The sequence below is a fragment of the Pyrgilauda ruficollis genome, unplaced genomic scaffold (assembly GCF_017590135.1).
Source record: "Pyrgilauda ruficollis isolate IOZ18807 unplaced genomic scaffold, ASM1759013v1 scaffold48, whole genome shotgun sequence".
In the NCBI taxonomy this organism is placed as follows: domain Eukaryota; kingdom Metazoa; phylum Chordata; class Aves; order Passeriformes; family Passeridae; genus Pyrgilauda; species Pyrgilauda ruficollis.
In genome coordinates, this window is record NW_024526377.1 from 339,282 (window position 1) to 364,239 (window position 24,958).

Consider the following 24,958-nt stretch of genomic DNA (forward strand, 5'->3'; position numbering starts at 1 on the left):
GCGCGCAGCGGCGGCGGCGGCCACGGCCCCGCCGCCCCCCGCTCGGTCCCCGGCACCGGCCGCACCATGCGGAGCGCCCGGGCGCTGTTGCTCGCCCTCGCCCTGCGGGTCTACGCGCTGGACACCGAGACGCCCGCCGGTAGGAACGGAGCGCGATGTGTGCGCCGGGGAGAGGGTCCTGCTCGCTCGGTGCGGTTCCGGGGCTCCACCGACCACGGTTCTCGGAGGGTCCTGCCCGTCCCACCGCCACCTGTTCCCACCGGAGGGTGTCCGAACCGCCTCGGTACCCCCGTCCTCCGTGAAACCACCGGGATCACGCGTCCCTCCCTTCCGGGCACCGGTATGGGGGCTCCTCTCGCCTGCCCCCGCCCGCCCCCCCGCCGCCACCGGGGGAAGTTTTTCCTGCCGGGGGTGCGGCGGCCGGGGGGACTCGGCAGCGCCCGCCACCCCGAGGATGCTCCGCTGAGCGCGGCCCCACGGTTCCCCTCGCTCCCGGTACCGGGGCCGCCGTCCAAACTCCCCACAGGGTCCGAGGACACCCCGGGATGGGCAGGAGGCTCAGTCCCCAGTGTCCAGCCCATAGGGTCTTGTCTCTGCCCCACAGCCTCGGGCACAGCCCAGAGGTGATGGGGGCACTCGAGGGCTGGGGGAACCCACCCCAGAGTGGGTGTCACCATCACCTCCCTCTGTCCCAGCCTCCTCCCAGCACCTGTCCTGCAACTGGAAACCCTGCAAGATCCACTCCAGCTCGGTGGGGGCCCTATGACTGGGACCCCTGAGGACACCCCCGACATTTAGAGGGTCGTGGGGACCCTTCTGGAGGCAGCCCCCCCCCAAGCTGGGGACTATCCCTTCATCCCTGCACACCCGGAAAACCAGGGACCCCCCACCTCCCAGAGCCTGGCAGCCTCCTGCCCGCAGGGAACCCCTCTTTTCTCCCTGCAGCCGGGTCCCCCCTGCTGCAACAGGAGACACCGCAGCAACAGGGACCCTCCGCGCAACGGGATCTCCCTGCAGCCGGGGACCCCCGTGCTTTCTCCAGCATCCTTGCGGGGTCCTCCCCTGCACCAGCCCGCAAGCAAGAGGCACTCCCGGGCAGCCCAAGCCGCTCGCCCCCGGCACCGGAGACCTGCCGTCCCTTAACCGTTCACCTCCCTCAGCCCGTAATTCCCGGGACCCCCATGCCCCGCCTCTCCTGGGACTTCCTCCCCCTCTCTCCCAGCACCGGATATTCCCCTCCTCCCACCCCCCGGTACAGGAGGCCCCTCCGCCCCTTACCCCCGNCCCCCCCCCCGCCGGCCCCCGCCGCACCCCGGGAGGGAAACTTCCCCCGGTGGTGGCGGGGGTAGCGCGGGCGAGAGGAGCCCTCAGGCCGGTGCCCGGGGGGCGGCGGGATCCCGGTTGTTTCACTGGCGGCCCTGGCGGGAAGCTGGGGACCCTCCGGTAGGAACAGGTGGCGGCCGCGGCGGCTCCGATCGCAGCCGCCTGGCTCTCGTTTGCTGGGGAGTCCTGGGGGAGTTGTACGGAGATACGATCTATCGATTAATTTGATTAATTTACATATTTTAAATTTTCCCCTCCTCCCCCTGAGCACCCCGGCGCTGAGCCCTGCGCCCCCCGGGACCCCCAGGCAGGGACTCGGGAAGAGCCGATGCGGCGTGCGGGACTACAGCGACCCGCTCCCAGTCCCTTCGGGAAGCTGGAATGGGGAATGCTGCGGGGAATGGGAATTTGGGGCTCCCGAGGTGCTACCGGGGGCTGCGAGCGCTTTTTTAGGAAACAGAGCCACGGGAGTTGGTGCTTCACTCCAAGGGGTCTCTGCGCTATCGCCCCCAGCTCCTGGGTGATGCTAATCGCATTAAAGTGTATTTTTGCCTAGTTCTTTGGTTTTTTACCTTTAAATCCAAACTGTTCACCTGCACGCAGTCCCTATGGTGGTGCATTGATTTTGGTTTTTTTTGGGTAGTGGCATTTCTCCAAAGATTATAAATAGTGACGCCTATCAGCAGAAAACAAGCGGCGGCTGACCCGTGCATGGGGGTTGGAGAGACGATGGGTGGGGGGGGGCGGGGGGTGTGAAGGCTCCCCCGGCTCATGCAGGGTGGAGGGAATGAGTGTGTATTTTGGGGGGAGAGGTCGTGTGCTGCAGGGGGTGATGGGGAAACTGAGGCATGGAGCTGGTGGGAGGCTCAGTGCTCTGGTGGAGTAAGGGGCCTCTGCCCCACCCCGGTTTCAGAGGGGGATTTGGGGTTTGCTGCTCCCCAGCCTGTGTGGTCTCTTCTGGCTCTCAGGGCTGAGCTGCTGCAGCCTGTGAGGGGCTGGAGGGGCGGTGGTGGGGATGCACTGGGACTGGGGCAGCTTTTTGGGGAGGGTCCCCTCCTAAGCAAACCCTTTTCCCTCGATGGGGTTCCTTCCTTGCGGGGCGGCATTGGCGAAGGGCAGGATCGAGCCTGCTCCTGGTGTAAATCAGGAGTATGTTTGCTCCATTTCCCTGGCAGATGCAGAGCAGGCTCAGCTCCGCAGTGGAGCTGAAGGGACTGGATCCAGCTGGAGGTGAGGGGTCTGCTGCCAGCCCCCACGCTCCACTGCAGGCTGCTTTTCACCTGGATCTGCTGTTTGTTCCTGCTAATGTGGCTTGGCCAGCTGTGGGGAGGTTGCCGGGCTCATCCCTGGGGCTGCACAGTGGGCAGGGCTGGGGAAAAAATATTTAAGCCATTTGCACGTGCTCTGGGCTGCTGGGGCGGACACACTGCTTGTCTCGGTGGATATTTTCAGAAGATGGAGGTTTTTTAGCTGTGCCTTTGTGAAGAAGGGGCGTAGGTGGTCCCTTCTAAAGGTGGGGAAAGTGAGGCACAGGGAGGAAGTGGGGTGCCCTGGTCACAGCCCACCATGGCCTTAGGGTGTTCTTTGCTCCTTCCTGCAGCCCTCAGACTTGTAGTTCATGAAGGTTTTGCAGTGACTGAGCTGTCATTGCCGGCCCGTTGTGCTTGTCACACAGGGGACCTGGGTGGTGTTGGTAGGCACCGGCTGACCCCCCCACACTGAGGGATGCAGGGGCTCGTGTGGTGTCAGCAGGCTGGGATGGGGATCTGTGCTTGGCACCAGCGGCCTTTGGCAGTCCCACGTCTCCTCCCTGGGCTCTTTGCAGCAGGAGCCTGTCCCTGCTGGAAGCCCGTGGCCAGAAGCCGCCTGGGCCCGGGGGCAAGAGGTTGTGCAGGCTCAGGTGTTTCCCTCTGCTTTTTGCCTTCCCTGCCTGGAAAGGTGGATGTGGCACTTGGGGACGTGTTGCGGGCATGGCTGGACTCAGTGATGTTTCCCAACCGAAGTGATTCCACGGTGAGGTGCACCTCTGCTTCTGTGCGCTGCACCCCAAGAGCTCAGCAGTGAGCTGCTCAGGGGTCCCAGCCGTGCTCCCGGGCTGTTTTCCGGCGGTGGGGACCCGCGATGGGGACACACAGCCGCACTGCTGCGCGGCACTCCTGCCGGAATTATGCGGAAGCTACTTGCGCTCGGCTCCGACTTCGTTAGCAGCAATTAAGCAAATAAAATATTTGGGTTTGCAGCTTCCACTTGGGAGGTTGGGACTGCCAGGGAGCACTGGACTGGGGTTGGTGGCGTCTCCGGAGGCACTCAGACTGCTTGGGGCGGGCTGGGGGAGGTGGCTGCCGGCTGTGGTGACCAGCTGGGGCCAGGCAGGGGGGACCGGCCCCCCAAGCGTCCCTGTCCCCGCGCGACAGCGCTGGCAGGCGATGGCACGGGTGACCCTGACCCCGACGCGGCGGTGCTGTCTCGGTCGAGTGAATGGGAACAGCCGAGCAGACGCCGTTCCCGGGGCGGGGATTGGGGTCGGGAGCGGGGCAGCCCCCGCCCGTTAACGGTCACGGGGGCTCGGGAGGTGCTGGGAGAAGGGATGAGCAGGGGATGCTCGGGGAAGGGGGGGTCAGCAGCAGAGATGGCCCCGGCTGCTGCTGGGGGACAGGGTCAGTGTTCCGTGCCCTCCGGGTGCTCAGGTGCCTGATGCTGCTCTTCGAGCGCTTTTCCCGGTGTTTGTTTTCCTCCGCCTGGCTGTTCGTGGGCTCTCCCATGCCAAGGCATTTTTATTCTCCCCACCCCGCCTTCACCAAGCACATAAAATGTGCGAGAACATTACATTTTCCTTGTCAGCTTGTTTCAGGCTTCGTGGGGGTTTTTTGTGTTTTCTTTTTTTTTTTTTCCTCTTGCCTGTTCTGTCGTGCCAGGGAAGAAGCTCTTTCTCTTGTTTGCTCCTACGTGTGTTTTTAATGCCCTGAGAATGCCATGCCCTTTCCCACAGCGCCCAGACAGTGCAAACACCCTTGAGGCTTCTGCATCGAGACACTCCGGAAAATCCTGTTGACATGCCCAAGTGTGCCCTGGGCAGAGGTTTCTGGCTCCCGAGCCCTTGGCTCTCCAGTGTGGGCAGAGGGACACTGGAGTGTGGTGGATTTTTACCGTTCATGAGGGAGAAGCTGAATTTAGGGAGGCTCAGAGTGATGCTGATGTTCCTGGTTGGACCTGTCCCTCTGGCTCTGTATCTGCAGCTCCATGGTACAGCCTGGCAATGTCTGGGTTTTTTCCTTCTCCATCAAGACTTGCAGTTGCATTTGTTTCGTTTTTACCCTTTTCTTGTTCCAAAACTCCTGTTTTTCTTCTGGGTGCTTGGGCCTGCCCTGGCCCCTGGAACAGGGTTGCTGGTGAATCACCTCCTGGCCCGAACTGCACATTTTTCCCTTTGTTATCCAAACTAAGACAAACCAGCCCTATTCCAGCTTCCCTGGGAGCTTTCCCAGAATAAAGTCTATCAGGATCAGGGCCCTGGGGGAGGAGGAACACCCCCTGGAAAACCAAGGCAGGTGTTTGTTGGTGGCTTTAACCCCTGTCCTGACTGTGACCACCTCCTTGCTGCCTGCTGATGTTGGTTTTTCCCTTGACTGCATGTGAGATGGAACTTTTCCATCACTTCATCACCCAATCCTTGCTCTGTAGAGAGGCTGGGAGCTCTGAGTACCCCAAAATGCCCCATAAGAATCTTCTCCTGGCTGCAGTCCCTCTGCAGGGATTTGCTGCTTTGCTTTGGGCAGTCGTGTGAGGGTTGAGCATAGGGGGCTGGAGGCAGAGGAAGGTAAATCCCTGCTGCATCCCTGGGAGCTGGCACAGGCTCTGGAGAGTCTTATCACCATGGCCCTACCATCTGCCTGCTTAAACCTCCATAAATAAGCTTTTTAATAATCTATTATTAACATGCACTATAATTGTCTTATTAGACATGTCTGAGAACCTTTAGTTACTGCGTGATTAAATGTCAAGATTCCCAAACCTCTTCTCCCCCATGGCAGCTCGGGATTTGCTTTGCAGCTTTGCTTGGATCCTGCTCTCTCATGCCAGCCTGGAGACCCCTCCTTGTACTTGGTGAAACTGAGGCTTTCCCCTCTGGACAAGAAGGATTCCCAGCAATTAATCCCCTGAAGCTAATTGCTTCCTCGTTGGCAGCCTCAAAATAAATAGGTCCTGGAGATGGAGCTTTTCCTTTCCGCTGCAGGTGGCCTGGCAGGAGCTGCTGCTGCTTTTACCCGTGCTGGGGTGGGTGGATGATGGGTGGGGAGGAGGTGCCAGCCTGCGTCTGCCTGCCTGGAGTGGTCCTAGGGACACAGGATCTGCTCCTCTTTGCAGGGTGAAGGGTGTCTCTGGGGAGTGGCTGTGGAGCTGGCAGGTGTCAGAGGGACTTTCCTGGGTGTTCCTGAGCTATTGCTTTCCTGGCCCTGGGAGCGGCAGGTTCTGCACCCTCTGCCAGGATCAAAAGCCAAAGTCCAGCTCTCTCAGCTGCCGGAAGGCAAAGGCAGAAGAGCCCTTGCCTGGGGAGGAGCCCTTTCCCCCTCCCTGCTGCCAGCACTGGGGGCTCACATGTCAGCTGCCCTTTGTGGCTGTTATTTTGTGTATTTTTTTTTTTTTTTTAAAGATCGGCATTGTTGTTTCTGCTTGCTGGATGGTTGCTGGCTGCAGCTCATTCCCAGCTGCTTGTGTGCTGTTCCAGGTCTTGCCTGGGTGTCACAGCCCAGGTCTGCAGCTCCTGCCTGGGCACTTGTTGGGGAATATGCTTACTGCATGTTTAAGGGGGCCAGGCTTTGCACCCCAGTTTCTCCCACCTGGAGAGTGAATCCAAGCGTGGATTATGGCGAGCCAGGCTGGGGCTGTCCCTGTTTCCTGTCCCTGGATGCCAGTGCCAGACCCCAAATCTGGGTGCTGGTTCTATGCTCGCTGCAGGAGCAGGACAGCAGAGCTCCCCTTGTGCCAGGGGGTACCGAGGGGTGCAGGGACTGTTCCTGTGGGTGCCTGGCCACTGGGATGCTGCTCGCTCCAAAGAGGAGGCTGGGCTGCAGTGGGGATGCCAGGAATGTGATGCTCCTGCAGTTTGGGGCCCATTGGGGTCTCCGTTGTCACCTTGGCTCTGGTGACAGATTCACAGCTGGAAGGAGCCTCTTGACTGGCTTTGGCCATAAATTCATTATTTCCTGACCTTCCTGCCTCCAAAGTGCTGAAGATGTTGAGGAAGAGGATGGGGGGTCAGGGAGGGTGCTTGGCACCCCTTTGGCACCTGGCTGACCTCAGTGTCCTGCAGCAGGGATGGTGGGCCCAGCCTGGGGGGCTCTGGGCAGCCCTGTTGCTGAAGGGGGGGGCAGGGATGTGCCTGCCATGCCCCTGTTACCTGGGGACCCCGCTGCCCACCCAGGGTGGGCCCTGACTGGAAGCTGGGAAAGCCCCTATCCCTGACAGGGATGCAGTGGAGCAGAGCATTGCACTGCAGCTGAGGAGTGGGAGTGTGTTGCAGCTGGAGCGACTTCCTGAATATTTTTGTCATACATAATTTTTTGATGCCTTTTTTTAAAATTGGGCTTGGAAAATACTATCAAATCACCCATGACAGGGTGGCTGTGCTGGCACAGCCCCCCCAGCTCCCTCCAGCCTTCCTGGACTGCCAGAGGCTCCATCCTTGCCCATTCCAGGGCTGTGCTGGTGCTGGGGAGCCCTAAATGGACCAATAATCACTCTGTCTCCCTGGACTCTCCATGTGGATCCAACCCTTCCTGACATCGTTAAGTTAATCAGGATTGTGGCTAGGATGGGGAGGCAGGAGATGCTCTGAGGATGAGGGATGGGGACATCGATGACCTGATGAGTCTTAATGAGGTCACCGTCCCCATGGCCCTGCTCTGGGGACAAGCCCTGGTGACCCCTGGGCGTTTGAGCCTGTGTGCTGCTTTATGCTAATTAGCCCAGTTAGCCGAGCCGAGGAGCACGTGTGGCTCCGGACCCTCAGCTGCTGGACACGCCAGCTGGGACAGCTCCCCCAGAGCAGCATGGACCCGGAGGCGAGTGGTGGCCGGTCTGGAAGAGGAGATGAATCACTCTGTGGCCCAGCTGCTCCCCCAGAGCTTGAGGCTTGGCTTCAGGGTGCTGCCCGAGGGGTCTTGCTGCTGTGTCCTGACAGGAGATGTGGGAATGGCTTTTCTCCAGAGAAGATGGAACGTTGCGGCCACTTGCTTACGGATGTGAGCAGGTAGAGAGATGGACAACAGCAAACTGCATTCCCTTGCTTGGATGGATTTGGAGGTGTCTGTGGAGCTTCTGTGGTTTTGGGGATGCTCTGTAGGGCTCCTCAGGGTGCAGCCCCCTCTCTGTCCTGTGCTTTGTGATCCTGGAGCCTCGGGTTCCTCCAAAAGCTGTGATGGGGGAAGGTTCAACAGCAGCAATTTTCAGGGCTGGTCAGGGAGTCCAGGCAGATCCATGCAGAGATGATGTCTCCTCCAAAGTCCTTCTCTGCTGCTGGCAGCCCATACATGGAGACAAGGACCTGTCACAGCCCCACACACCCCTGGGTGCCAAGTCCTCATTCCCTGCCAGCACATCCTGCCTGTCAGCAGAGGTGTGCTGACCCCCTGGGTAATTAGCTGCATAAATGCTCTTTCCTTAATTACCAGGTGCTTCAGTGTGGTTAGTTGAATTAGCACAGGTGGATGATCCTGGGCACCACTTGGCACCTCAAAGTCCTCACTGGGACATCTGGTTCTGTGGTTTTGGTGTCATGGGGCACCTGCCTCTGCACCCTGTGGAGGTGGGTGCTGGAGCTTTCTGGTGTGTTTTTGGGGAAGGAGCAGCTTGGGAGTGACTTTGGAAGCCTCTCAGTGCCAGGGCAGACTCTGAACTCTTCCTGTGGTGGAGGTTCAGCCACTGCCCTTCTGGGGCTCTTCCCAAGGACTCTCTTATTTCTGTTATTATTTCTTCTTATTTTTACTGTCTTTTCATCTGTCTGCTGAGTGATAATGTCCCATTGATTTTCTGCAGCCAGCAACCAGCCTGCTTTCCCTGGATTACAACAATATTAAACTAAAGCACTGCATCTCCTCATTGGGCTATTTCTCTTTAGATCAGCTGAAGTTTTTATTTAGTCTCTCACCCAGGCTCCTGTCTGGGGACCTCCTGGCTCTGAATGACATTTCTCTGTCTGAGAGGCTGTGTCCTGCCTTCCTTCCCATGGAATGGTGGCTGCAGCTGGTTGGGGATGGGAGCTGGGATCTGTCTGGGGCAGGATGTGTGCAGGCAGAAGGTGGAAGGTGCTGGGTATTGGGGTTTCATGGTTCTCCCATGGGGTTGCAGGGTGTTGTGTGCACTTCTGGCACTGCAGGGACTCTTCAGTTATTCCTGCACACTTAGTGCAATCCCAGAGTTTTTGCTGGAATGAGTTGAGGGTCCTGCAGGTCAGGATGGATGGATGCCCAAGCCAGCGCTGACTGGGATGACTGAGCCAAATTCATGGACTGAATTGGACTGAACAAACCTGTTTTTTCTGGGCTTGATTTGCCACTTCCTTACCTTTGCCTGGCTGAAGGGTGCCTGGCGTGGTCCAGTGTGTTCCCCAGAGCTGTGACAGACCTGCTGGGCACACGGCTCCTTGTAATTCCTCCCCTGAGGGCTCCTGCCTTTACCCTCCCGTTCCACAGCAGAGGTTCAGCCAAGCCCTGGCGCTGGGGATGGATGTGCCCACGCCACACGTTGTCACCTTCCAGCCCCGCGTCAGTCAGCTGACTCTGCTGTTCCTGGCTCTGCTGGTGGCACGGAAGGAGGAGGAGGGCAGTGACCTGGATTTTGCATGGCACGGAGCCTTATTCCTGTTGTCCTCACCTTTATCCCACCCAGGGCTGGCTGGGATGCTGGGCACGGTGGGGATGCTGCGGCCTCATCGCTGGATGGGGGCTGAGGGCTCCCGACTCCGTTCTCTGCCCTGAAATGCCATCAGTGACCCTCGGAGCTGCCTCCCACGGCCCTCCCAGTGCTAGCACATGCTCCATCCCGGGAGGATAAGCCTCCCAGTACTGTGCTCCTGCATCCATCACTGCAGGGATGTGGGACCTGCTGTGGGAGGGGAGGCTGAGGATTGCCCCCTTTTTATCCCCTGCAGAATGGGGTTGGTTTGGGAAACTTGCTCTTACCCATGATTTCTGCAGCTGATGTTGGAGTCCCCCAGCGCTTTGGTGTGGTACTGATGTGTCCTAGGGCAGCTGCTTTTCCTGCCTGAATTGCTGCCAAGGGAGCATCTCTGTGTCCTCAGGCAGGCCCTGAAAGCAGCGTGTGCCCCTTGGGGCTCATGGTCCTGGTCTCTCAGGGTCCCTGGGCATGTGGAGTAGATGGTCCTCAGCAGAAGCCTGGGGGACCTGGATAGTAATAAAGAAGTGAGGGGGAGAAAAGAGCTTTATTCCCCCTGCCTTTTCCAGTTTATTTTAATTTGTTCCCATTTTTTTCCCCGAGGTGTCTCACAGCTCTGCAGCCTGTGAGCTGTAATTGCACAGGGTGCAATCGATAACGGCAGGACGGAGGTTTCCAAAGGTTTCCTGCCTTGTTTTTTTTTCCCATGGAGTCCACCAGACAGCAATGACGATGTTAATTAAGTGATGGTTCATTATTAAAGCACTTGTGCAGTGGGTTAGTGGCCTCCTGGCTGTGCAGCTTGAGGGTGTTTTTGTGCTGCAGGACCTCTCTTGAGCAGGGTTCAAGTGACGGAGTGATGCTTGTCCTTCCTTGGGAACAGCACTGGCTAGATCTGGGTGCTGGGCACCAACAGCCTCTGGATGGGATGTTAAATCCCCACATCCCCTCTGTGCATGGAGCTAAAGCCTCCTGGTCTGTGTCCCCCAGCATCTCCAGAGTAACCAGGGGGGTATACTCCAGGGAGAAATTCCTGGTGCTGCCCGTAGCAGGGTGATGCAGCACCTGGTCCCAGGAGTGCTGATGCCTCTGGAGCTAAGAGCATGTGGAGCTGCAGCTGGATTTGCCCCAAGGAATGATTCTGGCAAGATTAATTATTCCCCCTTTGTTTTTAAATGCATTTTTGCCATGCAGTGATGTATGGCACACTTGGTCCTTGCTGTCCCCATGGCATTGCAAAGTCTTCAGAGTTGTATTTTCCCAATTGTATTTACTTCAAAACGCCTGTAATGAATCCAGATTTTGCCAATTCTCTCCCATCCCTGGGGTTCCTTGCAGGCTGCTGGGACTGGGTACTTGCTGTGGGAAGTTTGACAACTCCTTAGGGGCCTGCAGGTAAAAACCATAAAGAGTCTTTACCAGTCAAGAAAGGAAAAAAAAAAAAAAAGGAAAAAAGGAGATTTATGTGTTCTGTAGTTGCTGGCAGATGGATATTGTTCTCTAGTCTTGCGTGTTCCAAACACTGAGGTTATCAGGCATAAGTGACTTATTATGCAAATCCTCCCTCTTAATATCTGGCTGCTCTCTCCCTGGAATTGCATTGGCCAAACCCCACACGTTCCTGGAGCTGCTAATGTTTACATATTAGCTTCTCTGGCTAATATACAAGGCTTCAAGTTGCAAATTGATGTTTCTTACAGCTGAGCAAATTATTTTTCTATTAAATACAATATTTAAAATGATTTGGAGAACCAAAACAAACTACTGGTGAGAATTCTAATGGTGCTGCTTTCCATATTCTTCCAATCAGCTTTTATCGCATCTGAGAAATCAGTGATATATATTTCTCTTAGAAGTTTCTCTTTGGCAGAAGTGGGGAGCAGAGGAGCAGGGAGGGGGTTTGTTGTCATCTCTGGAGTGTGATGCACAGAAACACTTTCAATGTTGTGCTGGTTCCCCAGACCTTCTGCATGTGCCAAGTGCAGCTACAGAGGGATTCAGCTCCCCTTTGCCTGGGCTGGAAGAGGTTTTCCCAGCGAAATTCTGGAGTGTTTGGGCTTGGCCATGGAGCTGTTGGTGTACCCAGTGTGGCAGGGGTCCCAGTCAGTGTGAGATGTTGGGGTGCTGGCACACAGGACCTCTCCCTGTCTGGATTTTCCCACTGAGCTGGATTCCTCTGTGCCAAACAGCCTCTGTAACATCCCACCCCCGCGAATTTGAGCCCCCTGCAGAGGGAAATGTTCCTGAATCCCTTAACCTCGCCCTGGAGCCTGTGGGGTGCTGTGTACGGGATCTCACTGGCTGAGAAGTGCATCTAATTTTAGATGAGTTGCAGAATGTGCTCCCTGTCCCCCGTGTCTGCTGGCACCCGGAGGGAAGCAACTCCCAGCGTTTCCTTCCCGGGGCACGTTCCCGTAGGAGTGTGCCAAGGAAAGCACCTTTAAATAGCAGCTGGGATCTGGGAGGTGGAAGGCTGGCTCTGCTCCGGGGTGCTGGGAAGGAATGGCACCTTGGTGGGATCTGCTGGAGCTGTGGTTCTGTATCCCAGCACACCCAGCTCCCTGGGCTTTCTGCCATCCCTGGGGTGATCCCGGGCTGCTGGTGTTCTGGGACTTCACCACATCCCCTCTGTGCCTCTGTTTCCCCATTTGCAGCAGCTCATTGACTATTTATCCTGTGTAAAGAGCTTCATCCTTTGGTGCAGACAAAGAGCATCTTCCTCATGTGTGTTTAAGAGGAGAGGTCTTGGGTGTGTTAATTTGGGGGTGTGCAACTGCAGAGCCTCCACCCTCATCCCTTCTCCTGGGAGGCAATGAAAACTTTGGATTTGATGGCAGAAAAGCTCTGTTCACCCCCTGCCACATCTTGCTGTGGTCAGATGATGGTTTCACTCTGCAGGGTGTTTGCGCTTGGCTGCCAGGGCAGTGTGTGATGTGTACTGTGGGTACCTGAATCCTCCCCATTTCCTGCTGAGAATTACTTGGGGTGGAGGACTGGAGCTGCTGGATAAGGCCAGGGATAAAAAATTTATTTTGACTCAGAAAGATGACCAGTGTTATCTCCCCTGGCTGGTGCCTGTGACGTGGGGTGCTGTGGCTTGTGCTCCCAGGATGCTGTACCCCAGAGATGACCACGGGGCTGATCCAGTCACGGTAGGAGCACAATGGGCTTTTTCCCATCAAGACTGGGTGTCCTGGATGGCTGCACCGTATTTTGTAGCTTTGGGGAAGCAGCACTTGCTAAAGTTTTGGTATAAGCCCATTTTTCATAAAGCCTGTCCCCATTTTGGGACATTATTGGTGTTTTGTTCCTATCAGATGATACTCCAGAGGGTCTTGGGTGGGGGAGAGCATAATCCTGCCATCCCAGATGGTGCTGAGGTGTGATCCCAGTCCTGGATGGTGCTGAGGTGTGATCCCAGTCCTGGATGGTGCTGAGGTGTGATCCCAGTCCTGGATGGTGCTGAGCTGCCCTTTGGCACAGGAGCCTTCTCAAGGCTGCTCGATAAAAGGCAAGAGAAGACACGGATCGTGTCCCATGGTGCAGGAGGTTAAACAGGAAAGGTTTAAGTGTGTAATTAACTTGGAAGCGAGAGCAGTGTAGGCTGTGTGGATGAAAGAGCGCGGGGTGGGCTGTAGGCAGGCGGCCACGTTCCTCGGTGGCCACGGAGAATTAATTAGATGCTGTCCTTTGTACTTGGTTGTTTGGTCTTTCTTTTTCTTCCTTTTCTTTGTGAATCACTAGTCCCTCCCCTCCCCAGATTTCCTCTTCTTCATCCCTGTAGAGGGAGATGCTGGGTGGCAGTGGTTCCCAAGGGATGCTGAGTGGCAGTGGTGTCCTTCTCCCTGGTGAATCCATTAAGCCACCTCCTTTTCTTTTTTTTAAAGAAATTTTAGTTCATCTGATGTTTAACCCTCACGTGGTGCCTATGCCTCTGCTCTCTCAGCATGCCCTGGTGCTGCAGTGGTACCTGGGGGGATGCTGAGCCTGCTACCAGGCTCCCTGACAAACCCCTCCAGCCACCTTTTTTTGCTTTCTTTCAAACAATTTTGCTTCATCTGGTGTTTAACCTCTACATTGGTCCCTGTCCCTCTGCTCCCTTCCACCTGGGCACGTGATGGATCCATGGAGGTGGCAGCAGTACTTTAAGGAGGCTGGGCAGCACTGATCTCCATCTCCGTAGCAAATCTCTCAAACCACCTCTTTTTTTTTTTTTTTTTTTAAATACTTGTCCATGTGGTGTTAAACCCCCGTGTTGGTGCTCATCCCTCTCTCCCCTCTGCCCAGGAATGCTGTGATGTTCTGGGGGTTTTGTGTGGAGTGTTTAATGGAGCACATCTCGTCCTTGGCACAGGCTGTCTGTTGTGCATGAGGCAGGCTCTGTGCTGGGGGTGATTTGGGCAGCTTTGGGGTGTTCAGGCTGTGTCTTGGACACGTCCCACCCCCGGGGGCAGACCCCCAGCTCCCTGCAGTATTTTTAGCTGCTGTTGGGTTGGGATCACACCTCCTGCGCTCGCTGCCTTCACTTCCGCGCTTGGAGCTGCTGTCACCCTGGCCTGGAGCCAGCTCAGGGGACCTGGGGCTCCTTGGTTCATTTTTAGGGTGTGTCCTTACCTGGAGCAGTCTCACCCGGCTCCCACAGTCCTTGTCCTGCTGCCATTGGGATGGAATAACCCTCCCACTGCTGCAGGTGGATATTTTGGGTTGCAGCCTCCCTGCCCTCTTTGCAAACATTGTGATGAAACACTAGTTTTTTGCAAGTCGCTCTGGGTTTCCCCTCTCTGACTTTCCACAGCTGCTGGAGCACCTCCAGCCACCCCCTGTGGAGTTGGGTTGTTGGCATTTAATTGCTCAGGTGTTAATTTTTATGCCCTTAATCTTGTGATGAGGAGGGAGAATCTGCTGGAGGTCGAGCTTCTCCCAGCCCCGTCCTTGGCTGGGGAGAGATGGTGCCAGAAGCATCCCATAACTCATGGAAACCAAGGTTCTATGAAGCCCCTTTGGCTTTTTTCCCTGTGTGTACAAATCACGGACAAATTAGTCAGGGAAATGGAGTGGCCAGTCAAACTGCCTTTGTTTTGTGCCGTGGATGGGAGGGAAGGCTCGTGCCGGGAAAAGCCTTGGCAGTAAACCTGTCCAGGAGGGAGATGGATCAGCTGGGCCAGCACATATCTGCTCTGTAATTGCATTTTAAACTTCTGGAGCCCAGACATTGTCTCGTGGGTGGCTGAGGATGCAGGTGTGGGGTGATGGAGCCGTGGGTTGGTGGCAGTGGCTGTGCTGGGGATGGCAGCAGGATTTGAGTGTGGGGCTGCAGTCCAGCGGGAGGAGGAGGAGTAGGGTACATATCTCATTAAGTTTTCAGTGGCTGGGAATAATTTACTGGGGGGGAAGAAATCACTTTTCCCTGGAAAATGGGGCTCTGCCAGCCTGTAACGTTGTTTGACTCTGCTCTGGTTTCTCAGGCCAAAAAAAATCCCTCAAGAACAAATTTCTGCCTCCCAGAATATCCCGCTCAACAGATCTTGGAAAGAAACACTTAGGCCTTTTTTTCTTTTAAATCACTTGGCACTTAGTCTCTGACACTGTTTTATTTTGAAATTTATTTTATTTCCCTTCCTTCCTGGAAAATTTTGACAGATTTGTGCTTTTCCTCCCGTTAGGAAGTGCAGCCAAGTTCCAGACTCTAAAATCCGACACGTCTCGTGGTGAGAGCTGAGGACCAGGGGCTGCAGTGCGGGGGCACATCCGCACGTGGGCTGGGCAGACGCTCCATTTCGGGAAGGGCTTTAAGAAAGCTGTGATGTCTCAGTGCCTCCAGACATATGAATAGGAGAGAATTTGCTTACAGTTTTTTAAAAAGAAATTTCTTATGGCTGTGAGAGGAAAAAACAGTTGGTGACGGAGCTGGAATGTGCCCTTGTGCTTTAAAAAATGAGTGCAAAGGGGCGAAAAAAGCCACAAATGTCTTCTTATGTATGAAAGAGTTGGGAATTGAAATTTCCTGAGCATCTTATGGGCTTTTTTGCCAATGTTTGGACTCTTGTTTGACTAAATGTTGCATCCAAGCATCCCTGAGCACAGGGAGGTACAACCCGTGCCAGCAGCGAGGCCATTAACTGCCAGATCCCCAGGTGGCAGGGGGAATTACTGATGTAATTTGGGATAAAATAGGAAGAAAACAGCAGAAATAATCCCTTGGCCCAGCTCTGTTTTCCTGTGGTGCATTAGGGGATGTTTGCTGTTGTTCATTCCGCTTGCTCAGGGTTTCCTGGGGCCCCTCGTGAGCCCAGGCCCCGTTAATTAGCGCTGTGCCCTGGTCCCTGTAATCGTGGCTTTAATGGGACAATGGGGCAGTGTGAACCAACAGCCCCCGGTGGCCCCACAGCGAAGCCGACCTGGGCTCCAGGGCTGGATGGATGTGGGATGATGGGGGAGCTGGGTACAGGATGGGGGAGCTGGAAAATGAGGGGGGACTGGAACGTGGGATGACAGGAGGGGGCTGGATGTGGGATGGGGGGGGCTCTCTCTGTGTCACCTCCCCTGGGAACAAGTGGTCTTTTGGCATTTGCTGTACTCTGTGCTCAGCTGAGCACGCTGTGGACCAGGGAGGTACCGTGTAAACAGCCTCAGACCTCCAAGGGATAAATCTGTAATAAAATATGACTGCCAAAAGGACTCAGCAGTGCCAAGCAGGGGGGCTCAGGGCTGCGTTCAGGGTTGAAGGTCCTGGCTCAGAACTGCCACACTCACATCAGGCCATGCAGAGAACCCCAGGAGCCCAAGCCACAGGTGGAGGGTTGGGGTCAAAGCCACCACAGTCAAATGCTCTTTCTTGGGGAAAACCCTTTGTGCTACTGACCCCCAAGAAGGAAAGCTGGGAGCTGCTCCTGCTTCCCTCCCTGGGACCTGCCAGCTTGTGTCATTGGTGAAGCTACACAGGAGCTGTGGGGCCCTGGTAGCACCAGGACCAGACCCCTGCTCACGGTGCCCTTGGGGAATGGCTGGAGTCCCTCAGCATTCCAGGGGCATCACGCCATCCTGGTGGGCTTTTGGGGAGGGAGCAACCACTCTGGGAGCTCAGGGGCTGATGGGTCTGTCCCCACAGCTGGCTGCACCTTCGAGGAGGACAGTGAGCCCAACCAGTGCGAGTACAGCCAGGGCGAGGACGATGACTTCGACTGGGAGCTCATCCGCAGTTACCTGGTGCCTCACCTGACGCCTGACCTGCCTCACGGTGAGTGCCAGGGTCCCCCGTGTCCCTGGGGCCCTCTGTCCCTACCCTGCCTCTGTGTCCTGTACCCAGGGCTGGACTGTGTGGCTCCTCCTCCTTTAATTCCTGCAGTGTTTTAGACTTGGCTTCTCCCTGCTTATGTGGGAAATGAGGAAAAAACCCCGTTTCTGGCTTTTTCAAGTGTGGGGAAGGGCTTGTGAGTTGGAGGCATCTCCAAAGTCTTGGGAATTATAAGAAGAAAATGAAAATGGACTTTAAAAAATCTCATTGGTTTAAAACTGTTTTTTTTTTGTTATTTTCTGGGTCCATGTCCTCTCTGGTGGCCAGGCTGGGGGAGCTCCCCTCTCCAGGGTGGTGTGGGCACCATGCCTGGGTGCATCTGGGGGCTTTGCTTGCTCCCTGCTCCAAACTCTGTCCTGCTGTGACCCCCTTGAGTTGTCTCTGAGCCCATTTGCTCAGTGATGTGCACTGGACTTGGGATGCTCCTTGTTTTTGGGACTGCTGGCTCCTACCTGATCCTGAAGGGCCAGTCCTGTGCTGACGATGGGCAGGAAAACAGGAGAGCTGGTTTAGAGCTCAACAGTAAAAAGAGCCTTTTCTGTTTGTCAAAATGTTACCTGCTTTATAGGAAACTCTTTACTGTTCCATCAACCTGCCTCCAGCTGCTTATCTTGTGCCTTGTTCATGCCAGGACTTAATTTGGCTTTTCCCCTCCACTAACTCTGCTCTGCCATTACCTTTCCCCATCACCTTCTCCTTCCATCCTGTCTCTCCTGGCATGTCCTGGGTGCTGGGCAATGGTGGGGATCTGCTGGCAGATCCCTGCTCCTCCCTTGATGATTTTTCCAAGTAATTGCTTTAAACTGAGCTATCCTAATTGGTATGTGTCCAGGGGGTTTTCTGGGGAAAGCAGAGCTGGGGGTTGAGGTGGCTTGTGATGGAGTGTCTGAAACTTGTAATTAGTTGAGTTTTCTGCTCAACACTGAGCTGTAATTTAAAATCTGCAGTGAACTACCTGAGCTTAAAGCCTGGGGGCTTACAGGGGGCTGGAGGGTTGGGTGGAATGGGGCTTCTCTCCTTACTTGAGGAAAAAACTGTGGCTCAGCAGGAGATGGGGTCTTAAAGGAACACAAAGAGTCTAAGGAATAAACTCCAGGATTGATGGGGAGGTGGGTGTGACATCTCACGTTGGATGGTGTGAGCATTGCAGTGTCACCCCAGGAAGAGGACACTTGTCCCTGCAGCTCCCCTAAGACCAGGTAATGCTGTTGGCTCATTATCATGGGGCTCCAGGGGGGTTGCAGAGACCCTGTATTTGGGTGGTTTTGTCCCGTTTTGGGTGGGGACCTGAGGCTTCTGCAGCCCCATCACCCCCTTGGTCTTTGCAGCAGCTCAGGGGATCAAAGGGATTTCACAGTGCCAGGGCCTCTCCAGGGAGCACTTTCCAAAGGAGTCTCGTGGTCTCAGATTAAAATGAGTTTTTATTGGAGATCAGCCAGTTTCAAGGAGTGTAGGATTTATTGGAATGGGTGCTGGCTGCTGGCCACCTGCTGCTACCTTTTCATCTGACTCTCTTCTTGCTTTCTTGTTTAGTTTAGGGTTCCCCCCCCGCTTTTCTTGACTTGTCTCTCACCTAAAGATGATGGATGGGTCTCTCCCATGTTGCAGTTGTGATTTTTTTTTTTTTTTTTGTCTCTTTATTGTTCCTTTTTTGAAGGAGCAGCTGCAGGGTGAAGCAGATGTGAACTTGTCATTCCAGACTGGTTTGGGCTGGGAGGGACCTTAAAGCTCATCCCATCCCACCCCTGCCATGGCAGGGACACCTCCCACTGTCCCAGGTGTTCCCAGCCCCAATGTCCAGCCTGGCCTTGGGCACTGCCAGGGATCCAGGGGCAGCCACAGCTGCTCTGGCAATTCCAGCCCAACCCCTCCCCAGCCTGCCAGGGAACAATTCCCAATTGCCAAGATCCCATCCAGCCCTGCCCTCTGGCAGTGGCAGCCATTCCCTGTGTCCTGTCCCTCCATCCTTGTCCCCAGTCCCTTTGCAACTCTCCTGGAGCCCCTTCAGGCACTGAAAGGGGCTCTAAGGTCCCTCACTCAGAATATTAAAACATCATATTTGTGGGTGTTTTTTTTCCTCAAATGTTCTTTTTCCTGGATTTTCCTTCCAAATTCACTGACATTAGGAAACCCCCTGTGCATCGGAGCTTCTCAGTGCATGGAGCTACTGTGTCCTTGCACAACTCTGTCCCTGTGCTGGGGGGGCTGAGCTGTTGTCCCCACCCTGAAGCACTCTGATGCCTCCCGATCCCATCCAAGGAGCTGCTTTTTCAGCTCTCAGCTCCAGCACCACTTCCCAATCAGCTCCTGCTGCAATCCATAAAACCCTTGAACAATGAAGCCTGACGTGGTGGTGGGAGATCAGCCCTTGGTGCTGGGGGTGCTTTGGGAGATGTTCAGCCCAGAAGTGGGGAGTGGTTCCCTGGTTCCTGTGCTGGCTGTGACACAGAGAAGCATCTGGCACACATCAGCTTCGTCTTCCAGCGGGATTTCCTGGAGACAGATACTGCAATGCTCAGACCTGCTCCCCTGGCACCTCTTGTCTGGCAGTGCCGCCCTCTCCCTGTCATCCTGCTTGCCTTCCCTGCCTTCTAATAGCTCTTGGAAGTTATTTTTTATTTATTTTTATCTCTCAGTGATTTTGTAGGAGGAGAAACTCATTGAGACAGGGAAGTGGGGGGAGTGGGTTCTTCCCTCCTCTTCTTGCAGGGCTGTTTGGGTTTTTCCTGGAGGGATGCAGTGGCAGGCAGAACCCTTGGGATGGGCAGCATGATGGGAAGAGCTGCCCCTTCCCTGTGGGCAAGCAGGGCTTCAACTGGCCTTGGGCACTTCCAGGGATCCAGGGGCAGCCATGGCTGCTCTGGGCACCCTGTGCCAGCCCCTCCTCACCCTCACAGGGAACAATCCCTTCCCAATATCCCATCCAACCCTGCCCTCTGGCAGTTTGAAGTACCTTTGCTTCTCTTATATTTATAAAAGAAACCCAACCCACACCCTGGGCTTCAGGTTAATGCCAGATATTTACAGCAGAGGAGGATAAAATTAGCACAAAAGCGAGTGGTTGGAACCTGCGTTTTCCAATGCTGCAACGCCAGGAAGAAAATTAAGAGGGGAAAATAGCATGTGTGGGAAGCCCTGCCTGATGAGGGATGCTCAGGTGCATCCCTGCTCCCAGGTGACCTTATGGGCATTCTCTGTCTTTTAAAATAACTCATCAGTGGTTTAATTTTAGTCTTGGCCTCTTTATTTTGGACCTATGGCTTTTTGTTTGTAAAGGGAGAGCAGAGGAAGGGCCTGTTTGTTAACGAGAGCCTATTCATTAATGAGGTGGCTTTTGGGAGATGTCCCCTGGCATGAGGTGGGTCAGTGGTCGGTCTCCACTCTGCTGTTGCCTGGACCAAATGGGGCTGATCTCATTAGAGCAGAAGTAATTTTGCTGGGGGAAATGAGAAGAGAAAAAAGAGAAGCATGGACATAGTGTCTTCCCCTTGGTGGGTGAAACGAGCTGTGCTGGACTCCGAGGAAATAAATTGTCATCGTTTTATTTCACCCTGAGTAGCCACCCCAAGGGGCTGGCAGGGCCAGGCAGCCATGCAGGTCAGTGGTGTGGGGAAAATTTCCCTTTTAGGGATTTCTTTCCCTTGCCCCAGCTCCCATCCCTGAAGGATGCACTGGGAGATGCATCTGGTACTGGCGCTGTGTCACCCCAGCTGGTGCTGTGACCCCCGGGTGTTTTGGGGTCCCCCCAGGTGCAGGTCCCAAACTCTGGGGTAGTAGATGGGTCTCCCCTGCGATCCCAAATGCTGCATGAGCATAGATGGGTGCCCCCTGCAATTCCCCTTCACCTTCCTTTGGCTTTTCTTGGAGCTGCTCAGTGGGAGTCGAGGTGAGGAAAGCGCCCGAGCTTAGAATTAATTGATAACGAAACGCTGACTGTCAGGAAAACAATGGTAGCCTTGAATAAATGGCCCAGCTTTGTTACTTACAGCTTCTGCTGGTATTAAAATGGAGATGAATAATCCCCTTGCCTTTGGTGAGGGGGAGGATTTGGTGGGGCAGCTTCCCATCCATCCTGTATGCCAGCCCCGTGGCTGTGATGGACAGCTCTGGGAGCTGTCACGAAGGGCTGGGACTCCTGCATCCCCCTCCTGCCTTCAGACTGCCTGGCTTGGAGTGTGCAGGACAGGGAGTGATGCTGCCTTTGGGATCCCATATGGGACTGTCATCCTGAGTGCTCTATAAGGACGGCTTCAAGGCTGTGCTGGGGCTCTTGGTTTTGCTGCTGGTAGTGTTGGGTGGTGGGAGGTGGGATCCCAGCGGCTGCTGGTGGTGGGGCATCTCTGGGAATGACATTCCAGGCATCCCTGAGAGCTGGGATGCTACTGCTGCTCCTTAAGCCAACGAGGATTTCCCTCTGTGAGTGCCTGCTGAGCACAGTTTAAATGTGGTGACAACTGTGTGGTAAATGATGGAGGTAAACAGCTGGGCCCGGCTGGGGAGGGGGACTGGTGCAGCCAAAGCTGTGAGAGTTAAAGAAGAGCAACACTGGAGCCTTTCCTGACCCTGGGGCCCTGGGGAGGCAGCAGCTCTGATCCTCCCCTCCTCATCCAGCAGCCAGGTCCCATTGCAGTGTCCTGCTGCTGCCCAGAAGGCATCTACTCCTGGCTCCATCCCAAGTCCCTCCTGTCCTGCATATCCTCATGGGCTGTCATGGACCAGTGCCCTGGAGCACATGGGCATCTTTGTGGTCCCGTATCCTCCACCTTCTCTATCCCTGCTGGCAAAGCTCAGGAGAGGTGGAAAAGGGAGATTAGAGTAATAGAATCTCCTTAGTTGGGAGGGGGCTCACAGGGATCATCCAGTCCAACCCCAGACCCCCCACCAACCCCACCCTGGGCATCCCTGGAGCTCTGGCAGCCTCGGGGCCGTGCCCATTCCCTGGGGAGCCTGGGCAGTGCCAGCACCCTCTGGGGGAAGAACCTTGCCCTGATCTCCAGCCTGAGCTGCCCTGGCCCAGCTCCAGCCACTCCCTGGCTGCTGTCCCTGTCCCAGAGCAGAGATGGGAGCTGCCCCTTGGGAGGAGCTGCAGATCCCTGAGCTTTGTCCTCAGTGTCCTCTGCTCCAGCTGCACACACCAAGTGCCCTCAACCACCCCCTCTGTGGCCCCTCCAGACCCTTCACCATCCTTGTACTTAGCTCCAGTCTCTCCCCCTTCTCCCCGGCTGCTGCAGGCTCCTACCTGATGGTGAACTCCTCTCAGCACAGCCCGGGCCAGAAAGCTCACCTGCTCTTCCAGGCACTGAGTGAGAATGACACTCACTGTCTCCAGTTCAGCTACTTCATGTTCAGCCGGGATGGGCACAGCCCTGGCACCCTCAGCGCCTACGTCTGGGTCACCGGGGGCCTGGTGGGCAGCGCCGTGTGGAACGCGTCCGGCTCGCACGGCCGCCAGTGGCACCAGGCAGAGCTGGCAGTCAGCCTGTTCTGGCCCAGCGAGTACCAGGTGAGGCCCAGCAGCCCCCCAGCCCCAGCCTGGACCCCTGGCCACGGGTGACCCCTGTTTGGTGCCGCAGGTGCTCTTCGAGGCGGTGGTTTCCAGCGAGCGCAGGGGGTACCTGGGCCTGGATGACATTTTGCTCCTGAATTATCCATGCTGTGAGTGCTGTGGGATGGGATCTGAGGGGGGGTTGCTGCTGGGCTCGGCTGGGCAGCAGGGCTTGAAGCTGGTGTCCATTGGGATGGTTCTGGGGAGAGCAGAGGGCCTAATGCTGGGGTGCAGCCTGGTGGCACTTGGGTGTCCCTGATGTTACCTACGCTGGTGGAGCTCCATCTCCTGGGCACCTCTGAGGCTCCTTTTTGCATCTCCGTCCCTATCCCCACCAAAAAAAGCTGCAACATTGCTTTTAGTTTTCATAAAACCTTAGAAAAGCACAGACTGAACACAAGGCATGAGTGTCCCCATCAAGAGGGGCCACCCAGGCTGGTGGGGGGTCCAAAATCCCAGACTGTTCCAACACACTGGCTCTTGGGGTCACCTCCTATTTCTTGCAGGCTGGGCAGGAGACCTGCCCCCTCTGTCAGTCCCATACCCTGCATCTGGCAGCAGCACTGTGGGGTGCTGAAGAGAAAGGCTTATCCCTCCCTGGGACACTAGCTGGTTCTGCTGGAACACGTGCCTCACTCGGAGCCAGGCTCTGAGGGTGGGCATCAGGCCTGTCCAGAGCTGGGCTCAGCTGTGACATCTGGGTGGATTTTTGGGTGGGGAGAGATTTTTGTGGCAGTGCTGCTGTGGGTCTCCTTGGACCTCAGGTCCTTCCTCACCTCTTGCTTTGTCCCTCGGCAGCGAAAGCGCCTCATTTCTCCCGCCTGGGTGATGTGGAGGTGAATGCAGGACAAAACGCCACCTTCCAGTGCGTGGCCGCTGGCAAGGCTGCCGAGGCCGAGCGCTTCCTCATGCAGGTGAGGAATGGTGGTGGTGAATCGGCTGCAGGCAGCCCCACACATGGCTTTCCTGTGGGAGAAAACCCCGCTGGATATGGCGGGACAAGGGCGATCCCCCTGCTTTTAAGCAGACATCATGTGGGGACACCCCTGGTGGCTCTGGAGGTGCCACTGTGCCCCCTGTGACTCTGTGTGTGTCCCGTGGGCAGAGGCAGAGTGGCGAGGTGGTCCCTGCCGCCTCAGTGAAGCACATCAGCCACCGGCGCTTCCTGGCCACGTTCCAGCTGGACGCGGTGTCCAAGGCGGAGCAGGACCTGTACCGCTGTGTCACCCAGTCCGCCCGCGGCGCCGGCGTCTCCAACTTCGCCGAGCTCATCGTCAAAGGTGGGTGAGCTGCCCTTGCCCGCTTCGGGGCCGTGGCGGGCCACTCCTGCTCTGCTGTGTGCAGAGGAAGGTGGGATGCCTGGAACACGAGGATTGCAGTTTCTCACTGTGGAAGAGTTGCTAAACATGGACTGTGCAGCATAAAACCAGAAACTCCCTTTCCTGTTGGCCTTAGATCATTTATTTTTGATTGCAGTAGGTGGGAATTAATTAATTATGGTGAAACTGTGCGGCACCATGCTGGGCTGTGTGACTTACAAAGACAATTAAGGTTTGATCAGATGAAACCCTATTGCAGCTGTTAAAGCCTTCTGAAAGTGGTGGAGGGCACAGGCACAGACTGAAGTTTGAAGACTGGATGGTGTTGTCCTGTACTTGGGTGACTCCCATGTCCTCGGGATGGGGAATCTGAATTTGTTCTGTGCTCTGCAGCACAAATGCCAGAATGGTTTGGGTTGGAAGGGACCTTAAAGCTCATCCAGTGCCACCCCCTGCCATGGGCAGGGACACCTTCCACTCAACTAGGTTGCTCCAGAGCCTGGCCTTGGACACTTCCAGGGATGGGGCCAGCCACAGCTTCTCTGGGCAACCTGTGCCAGGGCCTCCCCACCCTCACAGGGAAGAATCTTTTCCTAATATCTAATCTAAACCTACTCTCTGTCAGTGTGAGGCCATTTTCCCGTGTACTGTCACTACATGCTCTTGTAAAAAGTCCTCTGCATCTCTTTTGTAGCCCCTTTCAGATACTGGAAGGCCACAGTTAGGTTCCCTTCAAACCACAGTTAGGTCACCCCAAATGTTCCCTTCTCCAGCCTAGGTGTGGTGGGTTGGTGTGGGAAGACACTGGAAATGTGTCTGACTGTGGGCTGTAAACAATAAAATAAACCCGTGGTACCTGTGGTTGTGCTGGCACTGGCCTGGCTCTGGGGATGCTCCAGCTGCCCCTTCTGTGCTCTCTTCCAGAGCCCCCCACCCCCATTGCCCCCCCCCAGCTGCTCCGGGCCGGCTCCACCTACCTCATCATCCAGCTCAACACCAACTCCATCATCGGAGACGGCCCCATCGTGCGCAAGGAGATCGAGTACCGCATGACCTCGGGGCCCTGGTCGGAGGTCCACGCTGTCAACATGCAGACCTACAAGCTCTGGCACCTGGACCCTGACACGGAGTACGAGATCAGTGTCCTGCTCACCCGGCCGGGTGAGGGGGGCACCGGCAAACCGGGGCCGCCCCTCATCAGCCGCACCAAGTGCGCAGGTGGGCCCCACGGCGTCCCTTGGGACAGCTCTCCAGGCACCCTGGGCCCTGCCCCTTCCAGCTTACCCAAGGCACCTGTGTGTGTCTGTGTGTGTGTGTGCTGTTGGCAGAGGTGCCCCCTCATTAACTTCTCCCATTCACTCCAATTAGAGCTGATTAAACTCCCTCCCACTGATGGCACTTGGTCCCTCTTGTCTCAAGAGCCTGACTTGGGTGTGATGACACCACAAGGGCTCTCATGGGGCAGGCACCTTTCTCTGGGTAGCTGGGGCTGCTTGTGGGGCTGGCACCCTGCTTCACCTCTACAGGGAAGGATGAGCGTGGGGCAGCTGCTGTCCCTGCAGAGTTGGTGACTGAGAGATATCC

The 24,958-nt window shown here is 55.9% G+C and overlaps 1 protein-coding gene across 2 annotated transcripts in view; it reads left to right on the forward strand.

Annotated features, from left to right (window-relative positions):
* PTPRU (protein tyrosine phosphatase receptor type U) overlaps nt 1–24,958 on the forward strand; it is a 57,257-nt gene continuing 32,299 nt past the window's right edge. For both annotated transcript variants that reach the window (XM_041479339.1, XM_041479340.1), the window contains exons 1-7: nt 1–139; nt 16,325–16,453; nt 21,742–22,013; nt 22,084–22,165; nt 22,854–22,969; nt 23,161–23,335; nt 24,299–24,592. In XM_041479339.1, coding sequence (XP_041335273.1) covers nt 67–139; nt 16,325–16,453; nt 21,742–22,013; nt 22,084–22,165; nt 22,854–22,969; nt 23,161–23,335; nt 24,299–24,592 — 1,141 coding nt within the window. In that variant the 5' untranslated portion in view covers nt 1–66. The remainder of the gene's footprint in view (nt 140–16,324; nt 16,454–21,741; nt 22,014–22,083; nt 22,166–22,853; nt 22,970–23,160; nt 23,336–24,298; nt 24,593–24,958) is intronic.